The sequence below is a fragment of the Zingiber officinale genome, chromosome 4B, assembly GCF_018446385.1.
Source record: "Zingiber officinale cultivar Zhangliang chromosome 4B, Zo_v1.1, whole genome shotgun sequence".
Classification (NCBI taxonomy): domain Eukaryota; kingdom Viridiplantae; phylum Streptophyta; class Magnoliopsida; order Zingiberales; family Zingiberaceae; genus Zingiber; species Zingiber officinale.
In genome coordinates, this window is record NC_055993.1 from 139,609,452 (window position 1) to 139,633,456 (window position 24,005).

The 24,005-nt window shown below is 40.5% G+C and overlaps 6 protein-coding genes and 1 long non-coding RNA gene across 8 annotated transcripts; 2 read left to right on the forward strand and 5 right to left on the reverse strand.

Moving 5' to 3' along the window:
* Nucleotides 1-1,794: 1,794 nt before the first annotated feature.
* Nucleotides 1,795-4,416, forward strand: LOC121977114 (protein NRT1/ PTR FAMILY 4.4-like). Its single transcript, XM_042529652.1, has 5 exons — nucleotides 1,795-2,039; nucleotides 2,171-2,388; nucleotides 2,558-2,998; nucleotides 3,089-3,234; nucleotides 3,395-4,416. Exons 1-5 carry the CDS (start codon nucleotides 1,913-1,915, stop codon nucleotides 4,302-4,304), a joined length of 1,842 nt encoding a protein of 613 aa, XP_042385586.1. The 5' UTR covers nucleotides 1,795-1,912; the 3' UTR covers nucleotides 4,305-4,416.
* Nucleotides 4,417-5,135: 719 nt separating this feature from the next.
* Nucleotides 5,136-7,076, reverse strand: LOC121977115. The gene is made up of 4 exons (XM_042529653.1): nucleotides 6,626-7,076; nucleotides 6,470-6,522; nucleotides 5,739-5,915; nucleotides 5,136-5,514 (listed from the first exon to the last, which is right to left on the reverse strand). The coding sequence occupies exons 1-4, from the start codon at nucleotides 6,971-6,973 to the stop codon at nucleotides 5,265-5,267; spliced, it is 828 nt and encodes a 275-aa protein (XP_042385587.1). The 5' UTR covers nucleotides 6,974-7,076; the 3' UTR covers nucleotides 5,136-5,264.
* A 158-nt stretch (nucleotides 7,077-7,234) lies between these two features.
* Nucleotides 7,235-8,600, reverse strand: LOC121978766. The gene is made up of 3 exons (XM_042531063.1): nucleotides 8,453-8,600; nucleotides 8,182-8,394; nucleotides 7,235-8,106 (listed from the first exon to the last, which is right to left on the reverse strand). The coding sequence occupies exons 1-3, from the start codon at nucleotides 8,598-8,600 to the stop codon at nucleotides 7,430-7,432; spliced, it is 1,038 nt and encodes a 345-aa protein (XP_042386997.1). The 3' UTR covers nucleotides 7,235-7,429.
* Nucleotides 8,601-11,571: 2,971 nt separating this feature from the next.
* On the reverse strand, nucleotides 11,572-14,588 carry LOC121977117 ((S)-sulfolactate dehydrogenase-like). The gene is made up of 5 exons (XM_042529654.1): nucleotides 13,580-14,588; nucleotides 13,389-13,495; nucleotides 13,258-13,299; nucleotides 12,912-13,124; nucleotides 11,572-11,806 (listed from the first exon to the last, which is right to left on the reverse strand). Exons 1-5 carry the CDS (start codon nucleotides 13,590-13,592, stop codon nucleotides 11,738-11,740), a joined length of 444 nt encoding a protein of 147 aa, XP_042385588.1. The 5' UTR covers nucleotides 13,593-14,588; the 3' UTR covers nucleotides 11,572-11,737.
* Nucleotides 14,589-15,922: 1,334 nt separating this feature from the next.
* LOC121977119 (amino acid permease 3-like) lies at nucleotides 15,923-18,247 on the reverse strand. 2 transcript variants are annotated; one of them, XM_042529656.1, is made up of 7 exons: nucleotides 18,107-18,247; nucleotides 17,819-17,934; nucleotides 17,514-17,747; nucleotides 17,350-17,443; nucleotides 17,039-17,265; nucleotides 16,799-16,938; nucleotides 15,923-16,694 (listed from the first exon to the last, which is right to left on the reverse strand). In XM_042529656.1, exons 1-7 carry the CDS (start codon nucleotides 18,109-18,111, stop codon nucleotides 16,035-16,037), a joined length of 1,476 nt encoding a protein of 491 aa, XP_042385590.1. In that variant the 5' UTR covers nucleotides 18,112-18,247; the 3' UTR covers nucleotides 15,923-16,034. The 2 variants fall into 2 exon arrangements, with proteins under 2 accessions (XP_042385590.1, XP_042385592.1); XM_042529658.1 differs by having other exon boundaries at nucleotides 17,819-17,975; nucleotides 18,107-18,223.
* On the forward strand, nucleotides 16,586-18,601 carry LOC121977120. Its single transcript, XR_006110734.1, has 2 exons — nucleotides 16,586-16,720; nucleotides 16,795-18,601. It is a non-coding gene; the product is annotated as an uncharacterized LOC121977120 (long non-coding RNA).
* On the reverse strand, nucleotides 18,281-23,957 carry LOC121977118 (probable methyltransferase PMT26). The gene is made up of 9 exons (XM_042529655.1): nucleotides 23,805-23,957; nucleotides 22,486-23,295; nucleotides 22,233-22,382; nucleotides 21,674-21,944; nucleotides 21,486-21,596; nucleotides 20,516-20,690; nucleotides 20,140-20,412; nucleotides 19,835-20,032; nucleotides 18,281-18,639 (listed from the first exon to the last, which is right to left on the reverse strand). Exons 2-9 carry the CDS (start codon nucleotides 23,218-23,220, stop codon nucleotides 18,420-18,422), a joined length of 2,133 nt encoding a protein of 710 aa, XP_042385589.1. The 5' UTR covers nucleotides 23,221-23,295; nucleotides 23,805-23,957; the 3' UTR covers nucleotides 18,281-18,419.
* Nucleotides 23,958-24,005: the final 48 nt, after the last annotated feature.

Below are 24,005 nucleotides of genomic sequence, written 5' to 3' on the forward strand. Positions count from 1 at the left end.
TATGCAACACCTTTCTGATGTGCTTTTATTTGCTTCACTTGGTATCAATGCTTTCTTCTGTCTGTTTGACGAGCATTTTAGTTTCCTGAGATTCAAAACCATGGTGGTAAGGTGGTCTACAGACTATAGCAGATTTATTTACTTATTCCTGAGATTCAGAGCACTGTAATTCCATACTATGGTGGGATTACGGTCCCACCTCACAGTCCTTGCTTTAATTCTGATGAAGCCGTTCTGCTTTTTCTTGTCACAGGATAGGATCAATGGCAACACAATGCAGCTTGTGGAGGTGCATGTAAAGTTGCTTCCTAGTGCTCACTTGTTCTAATTCCACTCAGGCAAGGTTATCTTCTTATTCGTCGTCATCATCATCATGATCCCATGACATGCTATGGTTGTAGATACTTGTTGCCTCTTCCCCATGTTGACAATCTCTACCTCTTTCTAAGCAGGCAGAATCTCCATTCCCACTTGTCTTTGACCTTTGAGTTGCACCCGCAACATCGTGAGTGTGGTTGGCCAGAAGAATTGTCTCTGTGCCATGGCAGTGGAAGGGATATGATGGTGTTCCCTCCCCTTGAGAGGGAGTGACATCACCCAATGGGTGGTGGACTTGAAGGTTGCCTGTTTAGCCACCATATCTTCTCCATTTCTTTATTGCAGAGTGATCTTGAGTTGCCAACTGAAAGAGAAAAACATGGCATTTGCTTAAAGAAAAGAGGATCTTCTTGTTTTCAGTAATTATCCTCGTGCCAAACCCTCCATCATGGATTTTTTCGAGGTGTATATTTTGTCTGTGAGGAGGATATCGTAGGGGATAGAGGCATAGAGCTTAGTGGCCTAAGAGGATCCACAGATCTTTATACCAGAGAACATAATCTGACAACACTCAGCCTTTTTAATTTCATCAAAAGATGAGTGGAACCACAAAAGTACTTAAGCAATGCCATCTTGTCCCTGTTTTTTTGGGCAGTTCGTGAAGCTAGGTGATGCGGATAACGTGTTATTGTTGCCTTCGGTTGCATGAGTAGCCTTGAGTTTAATGTCTTTCCAGAAAAGTAAAAGAGAGGCTGAGAAAGATAAGGATCTCTACTTTTGTTCATTTCCTTCACTTCCTTGGTCTCGAAGAACATTCAGTCATGTGATGCATGAGTTAATGGAATCAAAAACCAAAATATATCTTACATTCATGAGATCATTTATGTTGAACTTTTGATGAGATTGATTTATCCAAGTAAATATGAATTTGGTCAATATCAAAATAAAGATTTTCTAAAGTTGCAGCTGATAAGGCTTCCAGACACGACTCACCTCTCTGGTGCCGTTGACTTAAAGACCACAAGTTAGTGCTATTAGCTTTATAATCTCACATTGTAGGGAAAATATTCAAAGAGCTACCTTTGTTGTCCTAGTGAAGCTTCTCGTTTGCAATGTGGATGATAAAAAATAGTATCTTACTATTGTATGGTTCTGTGGTAGTTAAGCAAAAGGATCCCTATAAACTGGAAATCTTATTCATGCAGATCCTACTCTGTACATACACAAGTATATCCTTTTGTTTTTTTGGTGTTGTAATGCTGTTCTGTGGGGAAACACAGCCACTTGCCAGCATTTTATATGAGCAATCAATAGATTGTCCATTAAGGGTTGGAAAGTAAGCAGGTAAATGTAAATCATTTGCCCCTTTTTCTTCCTTACTTTTGTTGCAATCAACTTGTGTTGTTATCCCTCTCAGCACACTAATTAGCAGCATAAGAAATTTACAACAGGGTGGTGCACTATCCAGTGACTGTTGAAGCCATCAGTTCTTCTCATCTCCCTCTGGTAAACAATATAAATAGCTGGATCAAGTCGGTAAGACTTTACCAAGGTTGTGCTGGGGATCCTCTCATCAACAGAAAGATTGAGTGATATGGATGCCCAAACAAGGCATGGTGGCAGCGAAGAACTGATGTGTGCCGAGGTCTTTCTTGACTGGAAGGGTAGAGCCTGCAAGGCCAGCAAGCATGGAGGGATGAGAGCTGCTGTGTTCTTGTTAGGTGCTTCTTCTTTCACTTGCTTTCAAAGAAAGACATGAACTTTGTGTTCATTTAGATGTTTTAAGTTTCTGAATTTACTTAGAATTTGAAGTTTTCAAGCAAGCGGAACTCACATTTGTTCACTTTCGCAGGACTTCAAGCACTCGAAATGATGGCCATTGCTGCTGTGGGCAACAACCTGATAACCTATGTATTCAATGAGATGCACTTCCCTCTGTCAAAATCAGCAAACCTGGTGACCAATTTCATCGGCACGGTGTTCCTCCTCTCCTTGCTTGGTGGTTTCTTGTCGGATTCTTACCTCGGGAGCTATCGAACCATGTTTGTTTTCGGAATCATTGAGCTTTCAGTTAAGTCTCTTCCACTTCAACAAAACACACTCACTTTGATAAACATAAGCACAAGTGAACCATGTTATTTGGCACTGAATTGGATCACACTCAAGAACCTTAGCCTCCCTTTTTTTCTTTGGCAAATTTGTCTGATGTTCTTTGTTTTGTATCGGTTTTTGCTGTCAGGGCTTCGTTCTACTCACAGTTCAAGCACACTTTCCCCAACTGAGACCTCCCCAATGCAATATGATATCAGAAGGGGACCTCTGTGTGCAAGCCAAAGGACTCAAAGCCTTGATATTTTACATTGCACTCTACTTGGTGGCCCTTGGGAGTGGCTGCCTCAAGCCGAATATAATCTCCCAGGGAGCTGATCAATTCCCCAAGGATGATCACAATCACTCCAAAAAGCTTTCCACTTACTTCAACACAGCTTACTTCAGCTTCTGTGTCGGCGAATTGATCGCGCTAACTGTTCTCGTTTGGGTTCAGACAAGGTCGGGAATGGATGTTGGTTTCAGTTTATCGGCAGCGACAATGGCTGCCGGACTCATTAGCTTGATCTGTGGGATGTTCTATTACAGAAACAAACCCCCACAGGGGAGCATTTTCACCCCAATTGCAAATGTAAGATAAAAAAGGACTTTAATCTGCTCCATGCCTCCATCTGGCTATTGCACTAAACCAATTCAGTTGATATAATTTTGGGTCTGGCAGGTTCTTGTGGCAGCAATTATGAAGAGAAAACAAGTGTCCCTGAATGCTAAAGTGCTCGATCATGTCAGAAATGATCTTTCCGATAACAATACTATCGAGTGTCACGATCCCTCTAATGTTGGAAGAATTCACGCAGAAAAGTTCAGGTACTTTGCTTTCTACTGATTGTAAACTTGACTGTCTATTTAGTTACTCTTCAGAAGCTGTTTCTCAGCATTCAGGTATGCTAATCTTGTGAAGTGTTTGGTTAAAACTGTGTATACATGTGTCAGTTAATGTTATGATCTTGAATCTGAACATTTTCAGATTCCTGAATAAAGCATGCATTCAAGTTCCTGGCGATTCAAACACCAAGGAACATTCATGGATGCAATGCACCGTTGCACAAGTCGAGCAAGTGAAGATAATTCTCTCAGTGATACCGATATTCGCTTGCACAATCATCTTTAACACCATATTAGCTCAACTCCAGACCTTCTCAGTCCAACAAGGAAGTGAGATGAATGCACAAGTGACCGAAGCATTTGAAATTCCACCCGCTTCCCTCCAAGCCATCCCTTACCTCATGCTCATAGTCCTTGTCCCCCTCTATGAGATCGGCTTCGTCCCGCTGGCACGAAAGTTCACCAAAAAGGACTCGGGCATCTCCTCGCTGCACCGCATCGGTTTAGGCCTCTTCACGGTGACATTCTCAATGGTGTCCGCCGCGCTGGTGGAGAAGAAGAGGAGGGATCTCGCCGTGAAGTCAGGCAAGCAATTGTCCATCTTTTGGATCACACCGCAGTTCCTGATCTTTGGCATATCCGAGATGTTCACCGCTGTGGGACTCATTGAGTTCTTTTACAAGCAGTCCATGGCAAGGATGCAGGCCTTCTTAACAGCGATGACCTACTGCTCCTACTCCTTTGGCTTCTACCTGAGCTCGCTCCTCGTCTCATTGGTGAACAAGGTAACATCTTCAGGGCCTTTGACCAGAGGCTGGCTCAGCGACAACAACTTGAACAAGGATAGATTGGACCTCTTCTACTGGCTTCTTGCAGCACTGAGCCTGCTTAATTTTATCAATTATCTATATTGGTCAAGATGGTATTCAGATGATGATCCTTCTTCTCCATCAGACTCTCCTCCCAACAATCTGGCTTGTGTTGAGGAAGAAGACTACACTGGATTGGTCAGCTCCTCAAAGATCATTGAAGATCAAAACATACCAGTATAAAGCCAAAAAAGAAAGGCATATATTGCATGAATGACCTCTACTATTTTTTTGTTTAACTTTACTTAACTTTGTACCCAACTTAGTGGTGGAATTATGAAGCTCTTTCTTATCAGTTTTGCTGCTTTAGTGATTCAATGGCCACACATCAACTTTAAAGGTGTAAGAGTCTCAAAGAGGAGTTAGGTCCAATTCCATTAGGATAGGGACCTCTTTCTACCACTTTGAGAATGCCTTCATTGATAATGTGAGTAGTGTTTAGTTTGGTTGAGGCATTCACCCAAGTTGGACACAGTTTGGCTCGGGCGAGTTGTGTAATTGTGGTGGGTTATTTAAGCTGCAAAGCTCGAAAAAGGCTCTGTCTAAACCCTAAAGGCCTTAAACCCCTTAACCCCTAAAGAGATGCTAAAATAATGCAAATCTGAAATTTTCTCAAGACATTCATCTGTCCACCAAAATTTCTACGTAAAAGTCATAGGAGAGTGAAAGAACCATAATTGAAAAGCTGTTATTCTGCTTTTCTTTACCTTCAAGTGTCCATTAAGATAACATAGACTTTTCTTACACTGAACAAAAAGTATATCATTAGTTTTTTCATTGCCTTTAATCTCCAACAATAGTCACCTCTCCTACTGACCTTCTCTCTCTCTCTCTCTCTCAGATTGAATGTGTTTCTAGCTTACTTTCTTTATGCAAGTTCGTTTATTAATGACAATGAGCTTGACAAAGAACTGCTACGAGTTAACGATCCAGTTTTCTTAAGGTGAGCTTGTTATCTTTGATGAAAAAGTGGCAAGATTACTTTGAGGCCTATCTTGCAAGAGCAAGGAACAATTTGCCACAATTGTTCTCTCTTTCCGAATGAATTTGTAGTTTACATTCATAATAATACAGTAACAAAATGGTCACCTTCTTTTCTGATAATCCAATCGGTAACCAAAAGAAAAGCGCAAAGGATATATGCTACAAAATTTCAACTTGTTCATGTGAAGTTTCAGAAAAAGGAGATCGCTTAACCATGAGAACGCGTCGCCTTCTCCCGATCAAAGTAATCCAGATAGGGTCTCTGGAAACCACTTGGTAGCCTGCGTTCGTGTACAACTTTTGTGCTCCGAAGTCGTCTTCATGAGCTCGCAGTGCCAAGTAGCTGAAGCCCCACAAAACTGATAGCATGTCACAAGCCTTGAGCAGCGCAGTCGCTACCTTTTGCCTCCTGTCAAGTTGTTTCAGTGGAATGCTCATGAATCACAACAATGAAACAAATATGACAAATTGTCAAGTTCCCAATTCATTCATGTTTTCCCAAATTGTGTCGTATCAAAGGTATCAACATTTCTTAAGTTAAAGCAAATTATAGAGCAACAATGCGGTATGGTGCCCACTTCAGAGTCTGATAGAATCCAGAACTATTGATCGATGAATAAGGTTTATGCTTACCTAAACTTTGTTAGAACTGCGATTCCTGAAACGTAGAGATACTCCCCTTCGCCTTGAATATGACTAAGAACATCATAATCTCGCTGTACGGTGACATCAACAACCCCAACAATCTCCTTCTGCGGCTCCCAACTGGAACTATGTTCGTCAACAGCTTCCGCAACCAAACAAGCATACCTGATAAGGGGCAGTAAGGCAGGTAATTGAAGACTGTTACACTCATTGTAATGGTCATCGAGCCATGTCCAATGAAGAAAAATTTGATGTATTCAGAAATTTATGAGGCTCAACAAGTGTCAAACAAACTCTATTTCAAAGTTTTTCTTGTATAGTTTTCGATATGATCTTATATGGTGATGACTAGAGAGGATTATTGTGGAGGTATACAAAGAGCTAGGCTATAGGAGACCAAAAGAAAGACATGCAGAGAGAATTATTGTGGAGGCAATTAAGTAGCCTAGAGAGGATTGAATGGTGGTCTCCTTTGCAAGATATGGACATCTATTTATCCTATTCTCGTTGGCTTTTGCTCAAATGTTATACAACCTTAGACTCTCTTGTCGATATAGAATTATACATAGTGAACTTACATTAGTTGTTATGTTGTTCTACTAAGGAAGTTATTTTTCATTCTAGAGATTTTGAATTTAGTCGCGATCTAATAAAATGCACAAGTTCATGAACATAAATAAAAGCCCATTGCTTAAAGATTACTCGAGCTAAAAACTGACCTATCGGGCGGTGAATTCAGCACTCGATAAGAAAGAGCAGAGATCACCTCAGCCTGTCTTGTGCAGATCAATTCAGACAGAAATCCAATAGAACAACATTCACACACGAAGTCAGAGCCACAAGAAAGAGATCAAGAAGCTAAGTGGAGTTCTTACTTTGAAGAAATCGAAGAAGAGGTCGTCGAACAAGGCGACCGGAGTGTGGAAAGCTTCCGCTTGGACGTGAGCCACCTTCCTCATCTCTTCTCCCACCTTCACCATCCTCCTCACTCCCCACTGGCCCTCTCTAGCCAAATACTTGCTGTCCTGGCCTTGGCCAACCACCGCAACTCCGGCCGCAGAGGAGGAGGAGACGACGAGGAGGAGAGGCCTCAAGTGGATTTTGCTCCTGGTCAATCCAAAACTGCACTTGTTTGTGTGATTGTGGCAGTGGAAGTGAGATCTCTGGAGGAAGCTTTGAGGGAAGGTTTTGAAAAGGAAGGAGGAAGAAGTGCTTGTTGACATGTTGATTTCTTGCAGCAACAAGAAGAAGGAGAAGAGGAGTAACACAGTGTTTGTTGAGTTGAAGGAATTGTGAACGAGAGAGGAGAGCCAATGTGGACCTCTAAATTTTGTGTGAAAAAGGAATCAAATAGATTTGGATATCAAAATTATATATTATTATTATTATTATTATTAAATAAATATTTAAGTAAATATATGTTGTAGATAAAGTGTGAGTTTTAATTTAAAAAAAAAATAGGGCAAAAAAGTATATGCGTTCGTTACGAATTAATCACCGCCGTCGGTTCGCAAGAGTTAAATAAGCGGTGCGATCGCTTGCACGAATCGTGACGACCCTGGGGGCTATTCCCAGATGACTGGCTCCCGCGGCCCGGTGCGGAACGGCGAGGTGCTCCTCGACGCGCGGCCGGAGTGTGACTCCTCGCCGGCGCTCCTGAGGGTCACGCTTCCGCCGCCTCAGTAGTGGAGGCCGCCACGCGGCAAGAAGCACCCGGACGCTTCGTGTCGCGGGGCTGGGCCCGGCCTCCAGCCGCCACCTCCGCCGGCGACGTGGGGCTGCAGAGCAGGGGTCGGTTGCCGGTGGGGTAAGTGATGGTGCTGCGCAGGGTGGTGGAGATGGTGATGGTGGCGGAGGCTTTGGTGATGCTGTAGGCCGGCACCCCCCGTCTGGTTCATGGAACATCCGCCGGCGAGGTCCGGCGAGCTCCGGACGCGGTGCATCCCTCCGCCTCCGAGGGCGACGGGGCGCGAGGCGAAGAAGGCGCTCGAGCATTCGGTTGTGGAGGTGGGGGAGTTCGCGCCGGAGGAGGCGTTGGAGATGCTGAAGATCGGGGGACTGCCGGGCATGACCGCGTTGATGGTGTCGACGTAGCGCTGGCCGAGGGTCGCGGCGGAAGCCGTGTCGGAGGCAGAGGAAGGGGAGGGGGAGGGGAAGAGGAAGAGGCGGAAGCGGGGAGAGGAGACGGCGGATGGAGACCGAGGGTGGAGCGCATCGACGCGGTCGTACTCGTCGAGCATGTGCGCGAGGTCCTCGTCGCCGGCGACGGTGACGAGAATGTCGAGGTCCTCCGACACCAGTTGGTACTTGATCACCTTGCACCGCCGGAACATCGCCTGGACCCTCTCCCTGAGCTCTGCATCCGCACGGCAGAGTCTTCGTCACTCACGGCGAGAATAAACCAAGCAGCTCGCGGGTGAAGAGTGCAGACCTGAGAAGGAGACGGCGCGGGTGACGACGAGAACGCGGGTGTCGCCGCCGACGTACTTGAGGCGGCCATCGGATGGGCGGGGGAGGATCTTCCCGCCGAAGCTGCAGAGGAACTTGACCCGGGCATTCTTGGGGGACGACAGCAACGCGGAGGAGGAAGACGAGGGGCAGTAGTCGTCTTCTCCTCCTGCCGATGCTGCTGCCAGATCGATCGCTGAAATTAAACAATAACTGGAATCATTCTACGAGCAACAATTCAACAAACAGGCGACCAGCAATTTTAGCGAATCGAATCGCGATCAATTCGCAGGAGCAGAACATGAACTCCAGAATCCCAAAATCTGATTCAACCGATAGAAACTCAACCAAAAAAAGTTCAACTTTCAATCGCATTTCTTCAGATAGAGAAAGAGACGCCATGATTACGAAATCAAACAGTAATAAAAGAAGAAAAACTTCTTTCCCGGTTGATGAGATCGGAAGGGGAGACGAACAGAATGGTAGAAAAAGCAACGAAAAGAAGATGATCGAAACCCTAACACGATTCGACAATCAATCTTATCGCATTCGATCAGTGAGAGAGAGAAATTTAGGGCATTTTTGGAATGGCAGAAAAGCGATTGAAACGAAAATAATCGGATCGAAAAGGCAAGGTGGAGAAAAGGTCACCTTGTCTATGAGGTCGCAGCTGTCGATTGCTCATCGAGATCGTTTCCTTCTCTTCTTGCTGGATGGCATCGTCGTCTCGACGATGAAGAAGTGGGCGAGAATGAGAGGGAAAAAGGATACGAAATTGAAGGCGGAAGGAAGCGAGAACCACCACCCGTGGATTCGGCGGACCTCCTTGTCGATCGGAGCCGCCGTCGGTCCAACTGGATCGGAGCCATCCGCGCATGGAATATCGTGTATTCTCTCTCTCTCATCAATACGCTTCCATGAAAAACGAAGAGAGAAATGCAAAGGATATATATACTTTTCTTTATCACCGTCAATTTAGATCGGACCTACCCGCCCGCCAGATAATTTAAAGTTGGATTACAATTTCAATTTTTTTACCCAACTAGCTAAGGTTTTTAAATACCTAAATCACGAATATGACTTTTAAAATGAATAAATCAAGCACCCTGTATCTATTTTACTCTCTCTCATTCCCTGCTACAACTAAGCTAAGTTGAATTGAAGTTAGGATGTTAAAATTTATTTGATAAGATAATTAATTTGATTTTAAAATAAATCAAAATTTTAAAATAATTGTTAAAATTTAATTTGACTTATTTTTTTTATGAGCTTGAGCTTATATGAAACTTCATTTAAACTTGATTTGTTTAGATGTTATCAAACTTTCAATTCAAGCTTATCTTGAGTTTGGTTTGAATTTGGTTCGTTTAGATGTTATCAAGCTTTCAATTCAAATTTATTTGATTGTTTGAAATTTTTAGTTGTTTGATTGGTTATTGAGCTCGATAATGCAAGCTTATTGATTTTATTTTATTTTATTAGTTATTTAGCGATAAGAGTTTTATTAATGGATATGGTTCATGGACATTGTTCACGAACGTTGTTAATGAACATTATTCACGAACATTGTTTATGAACTTTAATGAGATGAACACATGTGTTCAAATTTGTTTGTTTAGTTTAATGAGCTATTCAAGTTTGTTTGTTTAATTAATCTTGTGTATATTGAATGAACATAAACAAGCTCTTACTAAACTGATCACCAAGCTTGTTCACAAATGCTTTGTTTATTTACAATCCTAAGTATAATGGTGGACGAATGTATTTTTTATTTTTTAAAATAAATAGATTAAAAAATATTTATATTAAAAAATTATTACTTTTAATATATTGAACTAAATTGCTATTTGAGAGTGTGAATATAATAAAAAAAAACTAGACAAATACATAGGACATAGTTTCATGTTATTTTGAAGATTCTAGGGCCATTGGCCAGTTTTGAGAGAAACGATCTTTTAAATACAAGTTAGATTTTTCAAAAACATTCATATTAAAAAAATCTCTACTCTCAATATATTATGTTAAATTGATATTTGAGGTCATCAATATAATAAAAAAATCTAGACGAATACATAGGACTTGGTTTCATGCAATTCCGAGCTCTTTAGTTCTATCAGTCTGTTTCAACCAAATTTCTAATAGACCTAGAGAGCTTGGAATTGTATGAAACTAGATTTTATGTGCTCGTCTAGTTTTCCTAATTATAATCACGTCCTCAAATATCAATTTGACACAATTTATTAAGAACGATGATTTTTTAAATATGAATTAGATTTTTTAGACATATTCATATTAAAAAAATCATTATTCGTAATATATTATGTTAAATTGATGTTCGAGGATATGAATAAAATCAGGACAATTAGATTCGGATGATGGACATAGAGAACTCAAAATAACGAAACAAATTAACCCGTACAAATTAAGAGTCCAAGCGAGTTGACATGTACGACTCAAGTTGGTCCACAAGTTGAGAAGCAAAAACATCCAAACTATAAAACTAACCATCTAAATTTAAAAATTCTAATCTTGTTTTATAGTTTTTTTTTTTTTTTTTTTTGACCCGGTTCCCGGGCCAGATCATAACCGACACCCTTACCGGGCCGGTAAATTTGTTGGTAGTACTAGTGAGATTTGAACGCAAGTCTCCGAATATTCTAACCGACTAAATTATCACTATTAATATTTTTAGTTAATCATTTAATAACTGATTAATAGTTTTTTTATTATTATACTCAGAAGAAAAGTAGGAGTTTGTTAATTAATTTACAATCATAATATATATAAATTAATTATTTAATAATTAATTAATAAATTTTTACTATATAATTATTCTTAATAAATCTAGTATTTAGTTTGGCAAATGATCTTATAAATTTATATATTTTTAAAAAATTTAATATAATAATCTTGTATAGCAGTAAACTATAAACCGATAATTTCAAACTGTGAATCATAACCGTTTTATACTGTAAAAATTAAGAATCAACTTCCAAAACCATTGATTCGGGATCGGATTTAATTAGTCCTCCTAACCCATAAGTCATCTTGAATTGAGTTAAAAAATTTTCACACACCAAATGATAAATTTTTAACAGATCAGTCCGTCTAACAACTCTACTTTTCTTCACCAAATTGACAATTATTTTATGGCGGATTTTTTTTTTTGAAAAAATGAATATCTGTGAGGATTTCTCAGATTTACTTGATCATGTTCCATTTTAAAACAAGTGAATTGTCGGAACAAGTTAACTCATTTACGTTCATAAGGATGACACCTAAATGAAAGAAAAAGAGAGAGGGTCATATCACTCCCCGTGCACATTATTGTATAAAAACATTAGGTGACCTATTGAGACCCAAATCTTCGAGCTGAGTTAGTCGAATCAGATCGTTACCAGAAATGTCAAGTGGTTTGAATTACAGGCATTGCATGCATTATAAAATAAATGGTTTTCTAGTGACTCGATAGAATTGCTTTGAGCATGCAGTACTAGTTCATAGTTGAGCCACTACACGCTTGAACACAAGGATGATGACTAGTTCACTATTTCTATTCCTTCCAGTGGCTTTCCGGCATGAAGCTGAAGAGCAACATCTCCCACAACCTGCGATGATGATGAATTAGAACAACATGAAACTTTCCGACTAAATTTGTGTAAGCTTGTGCAACAAAAATGGGTTCTAAGATAAATTTCATTGCAGGCGCAAACATAATCTGAATAAATTCAGGGGCAAGAACAGAATTCGGCGAAATAAGTAATACACTGACATCTTAACTAGAGTTACATTGTCGTTCAATGCATATAAAATAGTTACAGCATGAAGTAAAGTGTACAGGTTTTGCAAGATCATACTGAATACCCTTGAAACTAGTCATGTTATCTGCAGTTGAAAGTAATACTACAAAAAATAAAAAATCACAGTGAAAGATTAATACTATGTAAGAGTCGATACCACCAACATGCATTGACAATTCTAAAGGGAGTTCTCCAAAATGTTTTGTAGAGGATCTCCTAGTTTAAATGTAGCATTAGGCTGTAAACAAGCCCAGACAAGTTTGACGGTGTTCAATCTGGTTTATTAAAATGCTTATTGAGTTCGAGCCAAGCTTGAGCTTTTACAAAGCTCAGCTAGTGACATAATTGTCCTTGTAATTTGATTGAATCCCAATAAATAATATTTTATATTATTACTCATTGACAACATATTACAAATAATTTAATCTCTAAAATATGTATGATATAAAAAAATAAACTAAAAACAATGAACCTTAGACAAGTTTGTAAGCAACTTTATCGCTGAATGGCTCAAAAGTTTTGGTATAAACATTAGTATTCACAATTATTTGTCTATTTTTTTGATATCAAACAAACATATCAAGCCAGGTATCAATCTTGTTCACAAATATTATTTCATTTAGAGCTTTATGCAGAACTAGAGATGAAGAAGATGTATTTTAAAAATAAATAATTTTCTGTATAGTTTGAGTCCATTCAACAAAAATACTACACAAGATGCAAATCTCCAAATGCTTTTCCACTTATTCTAACTCACCTTATCTGCTAAAAGAGAATCTTAGTTATACTTAGTTTTGCGTATACTACATAATCATTCAATGAGAGATGACGAACCAGCAAAACTACTGAACCATTATATATGACTATATGAAATGTGATTGTTATTTACTATTTGGAATGAAGGTAACAATACCTTAGCCATTGCTCTGTAAGAATGCTCAGTAACACCAGCGATATGGGGTGAGATTAGAACATTTGGAAACTGTAGAATTGGATCTTCAGGATCAAATGGCTCTGTCCAAGTAACATCCATTGCTAAGCCACCGAGATGACCAGAATGAAGGTGCTGATAAACTGAACTGTAGTCCAGTAAACCTCCTCGAGCAATATTTACCAGAAGGGATCCCTTTGGAATGGAAAAAAAAGTTAGTTAAAATTGACTGCAATATCCCATAATTACATATATTTAACTAAAGAGCATCTTAATTACATAATGGAAATAATTTATTGCTAGGTGTATTGTTTTTGTTTTTGCAAACCTTTTTCATGGAAGCAAGGAATTTTCCATCAATAATGCCAGCCTGAAAGTTGAACAATCTTTTGTAAGGCAAAAAAACAAGAAAGGAACATGCTAGCGAGCGAAGACAAAGGAAAAGGGCAGATGACTGACTGTTTCTGCACTTAGAGACAAGCAGGTAACAACTATATCAGCCTCTCCAGCAAATTCATAGAGATTTTCCTGGCCACCTTTCTTATCAACCAAGTAATCAACTTCATCTAGATCAAGAACATACACCAAAATGTCTCAAGGCGAATTCAACACTTACCATTGTAGAACTCAAATAAACATCCTCTTCTTACCATTTGAAGGCATAGATACTGAAGCCCAATTTCTTTTAGTTGCAAGAATTTTCACTCCAAAGGGCCGTAACCTCTTTGCTAGATCAACTCCAATAGCTCCAAACCCAAGAACAAAGACCTACAGGAAAGGTCTCTTATCAAGAACACATGTACCTTGCTACAATAAAAATATCATCACAAATAATAGTTAGCTTCAATGTGATGCCCTGCAGAGCTCAAAGTACAATATTTTTAGGTTATTACCACAACAATGGAGTCAAACTATTCTGTGAGGGACAAGATGTGTTGATCGCTTTATAAATGACTGAAACCATCTTGTTATCAGAATCAATTTCGTTAAATTGCATTGAAAGAATAGGCAGCTCCTGATATTTTGTGTGTTTATCTCATTAGGATATACATTTTGCATGCATACATACTGTATGACAATGATGGTAAATTTCACCTCAAATATACCTCAGCATGGATCTTCATTTCTTGTTACATGAAAATGACAGGAAACTATTCCATACTTCAGTGCAACTTGGGCAGGTAGTCCAGAGGAAGGGAGGTGTTAGGATGACCTATGATCATTTCAGAGACTCGAGCCTTGGGTGAAGACGGTGTGGCAGAAATACCTCCAGTCGAGTCATGCTTTCACAGTATGGTTGTTGGCCCATGGGAGGCTCCCAGTGCGAGCTCGACGGGATTACTTGGCAGGCGATGCACCTTCGGCCGACACGAGGAGGAGACATTGGATCATGTCTTCTTCAGATGTGAGCTGATCAGTTTACTATGGGGGCGTATCAAAGTGACTGCAGATGCAACCCTAGATGGCCATGTATTGATGCATGCTACGGACATTAAGGTAGCAGTTCCGAGGGACCTCCACCCTGACCAGGACTCACCACCTTGTCAAGTCAGTGATGGTTCATCATATTTGGTTGCAATTCGTTGGCAAGGAATTGCAGTATGTTTGAGGGGATGCGGTTTGATGACGAGCTGGTTTTTAGGAAGATACAGGTACATGTCTTCATGACGCTGGATGTATACTCCGATCAGGTACTTAGGCAAGGTTGATACATTTTGGCCATGCCTTAAACCATCACCAGCCAGCAGAGCTAGTTTCTTGCAATCATTTTTTTATTTCCTCTTTTTTTTGACAATATCTAAGATAAGATCCCATGATCGTAGATTCAGTGACGTAAGCAAGATCTATGTCCAATCTATGCATTCACAAACTCAATCATTTTCTTGGTCTCCAAAGGCTCAAACGCAACGTCTCGGAAACAGGCCGGCGTCTTTGCTTTAGAATCCTTCGGCCACTGCGAGAAAGTGCGGCGGCAGTCAATTTGCGGCCGCTGTTTTTTTCTGGATTCGTAAAGAATCTTGTTTGGATTCTGCCAGCAGCATCTCGCTGGAGAAAAGGAAGAGCACAAAAAATTACGCCTTTTTTGGTTTTCCTTTTTATTTTTTTACTTTGTCTTTTATTTCTAGTTCACTTTTTCACAAAAAAGAGGACGGAGATCGCAGTATTTGGCTAATCAAATTCTAATTTTTCTTATTGTAAAGATTCCACCATGAAAAGTGAGTTGAAAATAAGAAAAAAGGAAAGATAAAAGGTGGGTAGGATGTCTTATATACCTCTATACATTTTATTTTATAAAATTGTCATTATTTTTAAGATTATATCGACTATAAATTCATAAGTGCTATACAATCATACCAATAATGTTTCTGTAGTTAATACAACTATATAATTATAATAATTAAGATTTTATAATTATTATAACATAATATTGATTAGTATTGATAAAAAAATATTGTTTATATTATGTAGCTATTATAACATGATGTTAACCTGTGCGACTAATGTTGACAAAAAAAAAAAAGTGCACTTATTTTTACCAGAGTGGAGAACTGAGAACTCTAAATAATATAATTTATTTGTGAATTAAAGTATTCATGTTATAGTAACAATTAATCATAATTACTACAATAATACTCTATAATAAATGGGGGAAAAAAAGTCCCATTGACGGTTTCAATAAAAAAAGAAGCATTCTTTTGATTTTTATCTAAGTTTATTTGAATCAAGCTCGTTAATATTCAAACTAATTTATTTAATTTTTTTTTTAAATGTTCAAGCTCCTTTTCTCTCTCTTGAAAGATTACAAACAACATAAAACTAAAAAAAAACACATACATAATTACTCTCCTAATTAATTAACTACTTAATACATAAATATTTCATTTCGCCCCCTATACATTACTTTTCCGTTTTCAAAATGCCCTTTTGATTTTCAATTATTATGTTCCATCTAAACTTTTTCACACAATTTCAATTTGACATAGAGATTCTCCTTTAAAGAAATTGTGAGATATTTTGAAAATAATGGGGCATGTTGATAATTTTGAGATTTTAAGAGAACTTTTGTCAGAGTAGGTAAATTACAGGGATGCCATTGAACTTTCCCTAGCCTTGGAACGGCCGGTAAACCTTGATGTCGCTCACGACTCCGGCGATCGAGCCAGCGGCCGAGGCGACGGTGATGACGAGGCACGCGAGGCTCAGAATCTGGAGGCACACCCACCTGGTGCTCCACCGCTCCACCTTCCTCTGCACTATGTACATCTCCACCGGGAAGTACACCGTGAGCGGCCAAAACCCCAGAGCGCCCAGCAGCCCCACCACGTCGTTGAAGAACGGCAGCAGCATCGACACCACCGTGGTCGCCGCCGCGAACCCCGTCCGCCACGCCACCCTGAAAAGGTTGATCTTGTACTTGTACCCCTTCCCGCCCGGCCACAAGGGCACTTCGATCTCGTTGCAGACGAATCGAGAGTCCGGCCACGTCGTCGTCGCCAACTTCTCCACGAAGGCGAAGAGGGGCTGGCAGTAGACCTGGTAGGCGCCGACGAGGTGGACGACGATGGCGACGTTGGCGATGTCGAGAAGCCAGAAGGGATTGTAGAACCCGAAGCCGGTGAGAAGGTTCCCCGGCGCCAGGTCGCCGAAGGCCGCGTAGCCCATGCACCCGCAGAGCATGTAGAAGACGGTGGTCACTGCCACGCTGATCACCGTCGCCCTCTTCATCACCTTCGCCTCCGACAGCGGAGGCGCTTTGATCGTGTCCTGAAATCGTTCGTCAAAATGCCAAAGTGAGTGTCTACACCCACCCACACAGACACACAAACTCTGTTTTCTCAATCGAAAGCTCTCTCATTTCGATCAGGTACCTGGATTTCAATGAGGATGATGGAGTAGGAGTAGGCAAACGCGATGTCGCCGAAGGCTTGGAAACTGCGCCAGATTTTGTCCATTTGGCCAACGGCGGCTATGCTGATTCCGGTGAGACTACCTTTGAATCCGCCATTTTCTGATAAAAGAAGAAGAAGAAGAAGAAGAAGAAGAATTTAGAGCCCCGAACTTATTTCCCATGGAACTGAATCGAGTTGGACGATCCAACTTCAGCTTACTTATCACTTGGACGATGCCGAGCCCAAGGCCGATGCAAGAGTAGGTGAAGGACATGACGGCGGCGACGAAGGACAGCCACCAAACCTGGTCGAAGTCACGAATCTGCGAGAAGATGATCTGCACCACACCGAACATGATCATGTAAGGGTTGCTGTTTACGTCACAGGAGGCGTCGTCGTCGTCGTCGTCTGCATTCTTGTGGAAGCAATTCGATCTTTTCACAGCCCTGTGTCGACACAAAACCAACCTCAAACACTCGCCTTCGAAGACAGATAGCTCGATGACACAACTGTTCGATCAATTTACTCACACCATGCTAATGGAAGCAGCGATGGTGTACCCAATCGCGACTCCGACGATGTTGAGGTACTGAAGACAGCCGCACAGCTTCACCTGGAAGCCATCTGTTTGGAAATGGAGGTTAGTAAAGACTGTAATTTTACAGAGTTTGCTTCTCCTTTTTTCAGCGAATACCAAGGTTGGCACGGACGGCGTCCATGTAGGTGTAGTTGCGCTTGCCGGCAGCGGGATCACCAGAGCGGTAGCAGTCGGAGAGGAGAGCAGATGTGTAGTAAGTTACGAAGGAGAAGAGAAGCATGGCGGCTGGGCCAATGACCCATCCGAGCTGACCGACGGCCCAGGCCAAAGAGAGCACTCCAGAGCCGATGACTGCAGTCACGATGTGAGCGCTTGCAGTCCACACAGTGCCTGCGAAGATGATAACTTGAGAACAAAAAACTACTGAAACAGTGGAACTGAAGCCTTCTGTGATTTCTTACCAGTCCTCTTGGGACGACCATCGTCGTCGAAGCACTCGGAAGCTCCCTGCGAGAGGCCAACTTCTAATGCTGCCTGGTGGCAGTAGTTGGCAGCACCGATCTCATCCATCTTCGAACTGCAGGTGTTGCACTTCAGTTGCACTGGATCTGAGCAGCTCTTTATAGTGGCAAAATGGAAATAGTGAACAGAAGTAATCTAAGGTGGACTCGGTGGATTCCATAAAGGTACCACTACTCATCTCTCATTAAAGGTGATGACCACAACAGCCTTCGTGTCTCACTACTGACCTCATCGGATTGTTAATGTTCTTGAAGTATCCCCACTCCGATTAACTCGTAGGTAGGTCGGGGTGGGAGCAGTGGCAGGAACTAGGAAGCTTCCAACTGAAAAATGATAACAGAAAAAGCAACACGAGAATCCAAGCTCAAATGCATCAGCAAGTAATTGACTGTAGAAGCTTGTTGGTCAAGAGATTTAGTATTTGATTATGTTTTAGAAGTTGCTATTACTCGAGGGCAATCAAATCATACAAACACTGAATGAAAATATCAAAATTTATTTATAAAACTATGCAGATGGAGGTGCAGGGTATCTACAGTGTTATGGTGTGTTTGTTTCAAACTCTGATGGTCGCCACATTGACTTCTGAGCATACAACAATCCTTCTTTGCCCTTTGAGAATGTCATTCGGATTTTCCAGTGAAGAGATTTAGCAAGATTCTCTATTGAGGAAATTGTATCGACATGGTCTCTTACGATCAGATTTCCTCCGGGTCTTAGCATCCGGTCTACCTCGACAATTACGGGCAATATCGGGCACCTATAGAATGACATCAAAAAGTTAGCAAGTGAAGAATGCAAGTTTGAAGCATGTATTTTATATTCATCGCCATCATCAAATTTTATGAGTTGTGAGCATTGGACCTTAAATTTTTGGAGTATTTGATTAATCAAAAGAGTTTTCTTCTTATTTTTGATAATTCACATATCCAGTTCTTACGATCCGACTAATCCTGTTCTTATCGAAGTTTCTAGGATAAATCGACAAATGCAAATGGCTAATGATGGACAACCCAGTCTCACAAGTAATTCGAACTCCTCAAGTGTAATGTGCTCGGGTAAGATTCAAACCCTTATTGCATAAGGCCTATCTTATTCCTTATTCATGAACAAGCATTTTTATGTTTGGTTGCATAAACATCCATTGGATACCCATTGCATAGACCTGACACACCTATCGAATTAGGGAGTTGGGCGGTCAAACAAGTTGGTCGAGTTAAATACGTTGGTTGTTGAACTTGTTTAGGGCAATTGTGTCAATCTAGTTGAACAAGTGGAGTGAACAACTCAGATTGGACGAGTCAAGACAAGATGGTAGGCTAGATTGGTTAAATGAGCTAGTCTAGATTGAGTGGGCAAACTTATTAAGTCAGACTAGATCGAGCAAGTGGACCAATCAATGTAGTCAGATTAGGCGGGTTGCCATTCAAATTGTGGGATCAGGTGTGGTTTAGGTTGAATGAGTAGTTAGATTAGGAAAAACAATCAAAGCGCTAATAGGACAAATCAGGTCATGGGCATAATAGATGAGGCATACCGATCTAGGCAGTAGGAACTAGGCAAGTGGAATAAAATATTTTAAGCAAGAATATTTATCATTGTGAAAAGTTTTTTTGTTTATTCTTTATAATTTCCTATACTTATTTCATGTTTGATTCTATGAACAAATTTGAGGAATGCTTATTCCTATTCTATTCCTAGGAATATCATCATTACCAAAACTTGAAGTCTCAATTATCTGGGGATTAACTTCACGAATCATATCTTACCTATGAATATAGTTAGTTTAATGTTCATTATTGAGCAATAACCTTAGTGGGCCGGTTTTATTTTAGAAGTCCAAAGGTTGCAGTAAATAAATCTACTAGAAATAAATTCTCTTTTAACTCACTAGCATATTTTTTTCACAAGAGTTAAAAAATGTAATAGTTTGTGAAAGATTATAATAGACTAACCTCTTCTTCAGTTTGGAGAATAGATGGTCTGCATGGAGAAGATCGTATGTTCTCGGGTAGGTGCTAAATGATTCACACCAGTCATGATAGAGTCCGAAGAGCCCGCGGTCATAGATAATGGGAAGAGTGTCAGGTGAATCAATCAAGACAATGTTCATCACCCAGACCTTCTTCATCTCTTGCAAAGCTGCAGCAAAACTGCGAACAAACCGAGTTTTTCACATAAATCTTTGAAGGTGACAAAACAAAATGAAACTAACAAAAGGAGGGCAATAAAGAGAAACCAGATGTATCGACCAGCCTACCCTCCATAAACAGATCTCATGTCCATGACATTCCTCACACTAGACCAGTCGATACCAATTCCGTTAACATATGAGTTGCTAACCACATGTTTCCAATGTTCATAGTCTGCCGTAAAGTCTTGTGGTGCAGGTCTACCATAAACTCCAATTGGAGAAGTGTTCATCCAGTAAGGTGCTTTCTCAAGTCTTGCCGGCCAATCATACGGCCAAACCACCCCATGATTACTAGAATCGACTGGCAACCTGTGCATGCATGCTTGCAGGGGGGCATACCTGTAAAGAGAATAATATAGAAGGCGAGAAGAATGAGACACACAATCCAGAAAATTTGAACCAAATTATATGAATAAATAACTTATGGCGATAATTTGCATACCAGGCTACATCTGGATCATCAGATTTTTGACATATAGGAGGATTTTGTTCTGCTCTTTTATCATAGCAACTATTGTCAGAAGGTTTTCTATAGATAGCTACGCCAATATTGTTTACTTTGTCTTTTCTTTTAGCCACCATCTTCCAGCACATTGATTTTGTCAGTGCAGACATGGCTGCAATAGTTAGTTGGCCAGAATGAAAAAATTGTTAGCAGTGTATAAAAGATTTTTGCTCTGAAATAAGAGAGGGATAATTGCATAAAGTTCTGGTTAATGCAGAAATATGTTTCTGGAAGTAGAGAAACTTATGCGTTTTGAACCCTAGTTACCCGTGCAGAAATGCAGGTTCACCTTTAATATTTTATCTGCTAATTATATATCCCTCATAAAGCAACCTTGGTAATTAAACTCATGAAAGTAATTGAACAAAACAAATGGTTGTGTGATGTGAACCCTATTTATTCGAACAGCAATGTGAGTTACCTTCAAGCCAAGGCTTGCTTAACATTTTATCTGGTAATTATATATCCCTAATAAACTAACTTTGGTAATTAAATTCATGATAGCAATTGTACAAAACAAATGGTAATTTGAGGCGAGGCCAAAGAATCAAGTTGCACTAATTGGAGGCTTCGAAAACATAAACATGTAACAGACCCATGGCAATCAGCATCTATAATAATATGATTGTTACGTGCAGTGAGGAAGAGCTTACACTAGTTAAAACATACTTTCATTCTCCAACTCAAACTAGATTTTCATCAATAAAAAAATTGCTAAGTTGACAAGGAAATTCATTTTACAAAATATGACATCTTTCATGAGAAATAAACTTAGAAATTTACTGCATTAATTTTTCCATGAAGTAATTGTTACCCTTAAGTATCTTTTGACCTGATCCTTAATCTATTTCACAATAACAACAAAAATATTCAAAACCTAACAATCAGGCAACTTTGCAAATTTTACCTTGCCAGATCCCCATATCTTCAGGTGACTTTTGGTAAACTGGAGTTGCAGACCATACGAAAAAACCACCAGGACGGAGCAACCGGTTCAACTCCAACAAAAGCACACCACCTGCAAGCTTCAATGATAAAGATCCATGCCATTGTTCCACGTAATACAGATCATTTTAGTTTGAGGACAATCATCACCTTCAATATGCCATGGTACTCTACAGCGTGCACAGTGGATGACATCAAAGACCTTGCTTGGAAATGGAAGCCGTTTTGTGCCCATCACAGCAGATATAGCTGGAATGCCTCTCTCAAGAGCAAATTGCACTTGGGCTTCATGCTCATCTTTGGGAGCACATGACATAGTAAGCACACCTCTTTCAAAGAGATAACCTCCAAAGCTTGCCACTCCACAACCAACATCCAAAATAACACGACTTTTTCTCCCCCAAGCCAAATCTGGCCATGACTGCAAATTTATAAGTCAAACGTGCAATGTGATAACAGAGTTAGCAATAACTGCCTCCTGAAACAAAATTCAAAAAGACTATTTTTTAAAGGAAAAATAAATTATAACAAAAACCATTGAGCTTCTTAACATATATAAGATAGGACTAAAGAAAAGGGGCAGCTTGCCATCAACCAGAAAAGCAAGAAAAGAGATTTATTGAGGTATCAAAAGTGATCATCCAGAAACGGAGCAAACATGGAAAAGAGAAGGACTGATAAATACTTAGATCAGTTGTCAGTATTGAACCTCTTGAATAAAATCAATGTAGTGAAATGCACCACGCTTGAACTGAGTTCCACCTCCTGGAAAACTGATATGCTGTCCTGAAATGTTCGCCCAATTTTGGTGTCCTTTATATGCTACAAGCTTGGTGTGCGGAACATTATTATACCATATCTGTAATACAGTGATAAACTCAACGAATAAACCTTATACTGAATCAGAGAGTGTGTGTGACAGAGAGAGAGAGATGCAAAAATAAGAAAGTTAAAAATGATACCTTGTCCCTGCTCTCCGGCCACTTGATTGACTGTTTATATCCCTCAGGAAGAGGAACAAGGCATGTTGGGGCCTGTTCAGGGCAGTGTCTCTCCCTGTGTTCATAGTGCTTGGTACTCCGGAGTTTCTTAAGAGCTGCCTCATTGTCAAGACACGGAATGTAATCTGCTCTTGCAGTGACACTACAAAGTTTCCAGTTGCGATCAGTGATCTGGTCCTCTGGTGAGGATGCTTCTACCACCTCCTCATCCTTCCACTCTACTACATGTGGAGACCCATTCTGGCTACTGATCTCGTTCAAACTTTCTGACTGATTCTCAGGAGGAAATTTCTCAACCGTCTCCTGAGATCCAACACCGTCAGATTTTTCATCTTTCTGTGGTCTGTCTTCATTTTCCAGCACCATATCCTCAACTATTTCTCCACTATTTTCAACAGTTGACGTATCGGTTTCGGAAGTGTCATCAAATGCAACCTTTCTGTCTCCATTCCTCTTTGAAGGCTCATCCTCTTCCTTGGAATCCGATTTCTGTTCAACAGTGTTCTCAGGATCTCCAGTATCCCCACTCCTGACATCATCAGTGCCTGACCTATCTAAAGATGGAGTGGAAGCTTTGTCTTTGACCTCCGATCTGGGAATTATATAAGATAGATCTTCAGGGCCTATGTTGGAGGAAGTCAACATCCATATTCCAACTAAGCACAGACCAACAAACACAACGACTGCTGCCTTCATACAGCATGAGGATGCTCTCCTATTCTCCGCCAGTGTGTTTTTTCCAAATGCCAAGTTCGTTACCCTTAAATTCACCTGCTAATTAGCTACCGGCATTAAGTCACTTCGACCAAAGTAAGGAGATCTTTTCACATATTCGAAAAAACTAATAAAAAATAAGACTGACGAAAATTGAAAAGCTCGATCTCCTTGATTCAAGAAAATTATCGACAATAGGCTCAGCTCAGCTCAGCTCAGATACCAAAACCTACACTCCTTTCTCGAATTACAATTTTCGATTTTCCCAGGACCTGAACTTAACACTAATTGCCAGCTAAATTACCTGCGATAATCAAATCGAAGAATAAAGAGTCGTGTAAGTACCAAAACAAGCGTAGAAAACCCCGATCTCTTCGAATCCGCCGAATTTCTCACAATTAACCACTCAAATCCAAGAAATCGAGAACAAGGAAACGCAGAACCACCGAAAAAAACTATGATTTCACCGACGAAGAGCAATCTGCTTCGATCACTGAAAGCGAGAAAGAAAAATCATACAAAAATGCGAGCGATCGCGGATCCAAGCACAAGGAATGAGTGATTACCTGCGATCGAGACGAGGGTCTCGCCGCCGACCTCCCTCGGGCGGAATCCAGAGCGGCGACGATCGACGGCGACGGGAGAGGGATTCCCAGGAGTCTCTCGGCATTTATTTATAGACAAGCGGAAGAAAAACGTGCTGACTGAAGCCGAACAAACTAATTTGTTTTCAAAGAGAAGCGCCGTTAACTAGAACGGAGACGAAG

What these genes read in the sequence shown, in the direction of transcription:
- LOC121977117 (XM_042529654.1), bottom strand. An exon ending in TGTCTCTAAGTGCAGAAACA is followed by an intron (nt 13,300 to 13,388) that starts GTCAGTCATCTG and finishes TTCAACTTTCAG; the next exon opens with GCTGGCATTATTGATGGAAA. An exon ending in TCCTTGCTTCCATGAAAAAG is followed by an intron (nt 13,125 to 13,257) that starts GTTTGCAAAAAC and finishes TCCATTCCAAAG; the next exon opens with GGATCCCTTCTGGTAAATAT.
- LOC121977114 (XM_042529652.1), top strand. Translation starts at nt 1,913, where the DNA reads ATGGATGCCCAAACAAGGCATGGTGGCAGCGAAGAACTGATGTGTGCC. An exon ending in AGCTGCTGTGTTCTTGTTAG is followed by an intron (nt 2,040 to 2,170) that starts GTGCTTCTTCTT and finishes TCACTTTCGCAG; the next exon opens with GACTTCAAGCACTCGAAATG. An exon ending in TTTTCACCCCAATTGCAAAT is followed by an intron (nt 2,999 to 3,088) that starts GTAAGATAAAAA and finishes TGGGTCTGGCAG; the next exon opens with GTTCTTGTGGCAGCAATTAT.
- LOC121978766 (XM_042531063.1), bottom strand. Translation starts at nt 8,600, where the DNA reads ATGGCGTCTCTTTCTCTATCTGAAGAAATGCGATTGAAAGTTGAACTT. An exon ending in TCGATTCGCTAAAATTGCTG is followed by an intron (nt 8,395 to 8,452) that starts GTCGCCTGTTTG and finishes GTTTAATTTCAG; the next exon opens with CGATCGATCTGGCAGCAGCA. An exon ending in CCGCGCCGTCTCCTTCTCAG is followed by an intron (nt 8,107 to 8,181) that starts GTCTGCACTCTT and finishes GTGCGGATGCAG; the next exon opens with AGCTCAGGGAGAGGGTCCAG.
- LOC121977118 (XM_042529655.1), bottom strand. Translation starts at nt 23,220, where the DNA reads ATGAAGGCAGCAGTCGTTGTGTTTGTTGGTCTGTGCTTAGTTGGAATA. An exon ending in ACATTGATTTTATTCAAGAG is followed by an intron (nt 21,945 to 22,232) that starts GTTCAATACTGA and finishes ATAAATTTGCAG; the next exon opens with TCATGGCCAGATTTGGCTTG. An exon ending in GATGATCCAGATGTAGCCTG is followed by an intron (nt 20,413 to 20,515) that starts GTATGCAAATTA and finishes TTCTCTTTACAG; the next exon opens with GTATGCCCCCCTGCAAGCAT.
- LOC121977119 (XM_042529656.1), bottom strand. An exon ending in GCTGCTTCCATTAGCATGGT is followed by an intron (nt 17,266 to 17,349) that starts GTGAGTAAATTG and finishes GTGTCGACACAG; the next exon opens with GGCTGTGAAAAGATCGAATT. An exon ending in CGGCATCGTCCAAGTGATAA is followed by an intron (nt 16,939 to 17,038) that starts GTAAGCTGAAGT and finishes TTCTTTTATCAG; the next exon opens with AAAATGGCGGATTCAAAGGT.
- LOC121977115 (XM_042529653.1), bottom strand. Translation starts at nt 6,973, where the DNA reads ATGTCAACAAGCACTTCTTCCTCCTTCCTTTTCAAAACCTTCCCTCAA. An exon ending in TCTTCTTCGATTTCTTCAAA is followed by an intron (nt 6,523 to 6,625) that starts GTAAGAACTCCA and finishes TGCACAAGACAG; the next exon opens with GCTGAGGTGATCTCTGCTCT. An exon ending in CTGAATTCACCGCCCGATAG is followed by an intron (nt 5,916 to 6,469) that starts GTCAGTTTTTAG and finishes GCCCCTTATCAG; the next exon opens with GTATGCTTGTTTGGTTGCGG.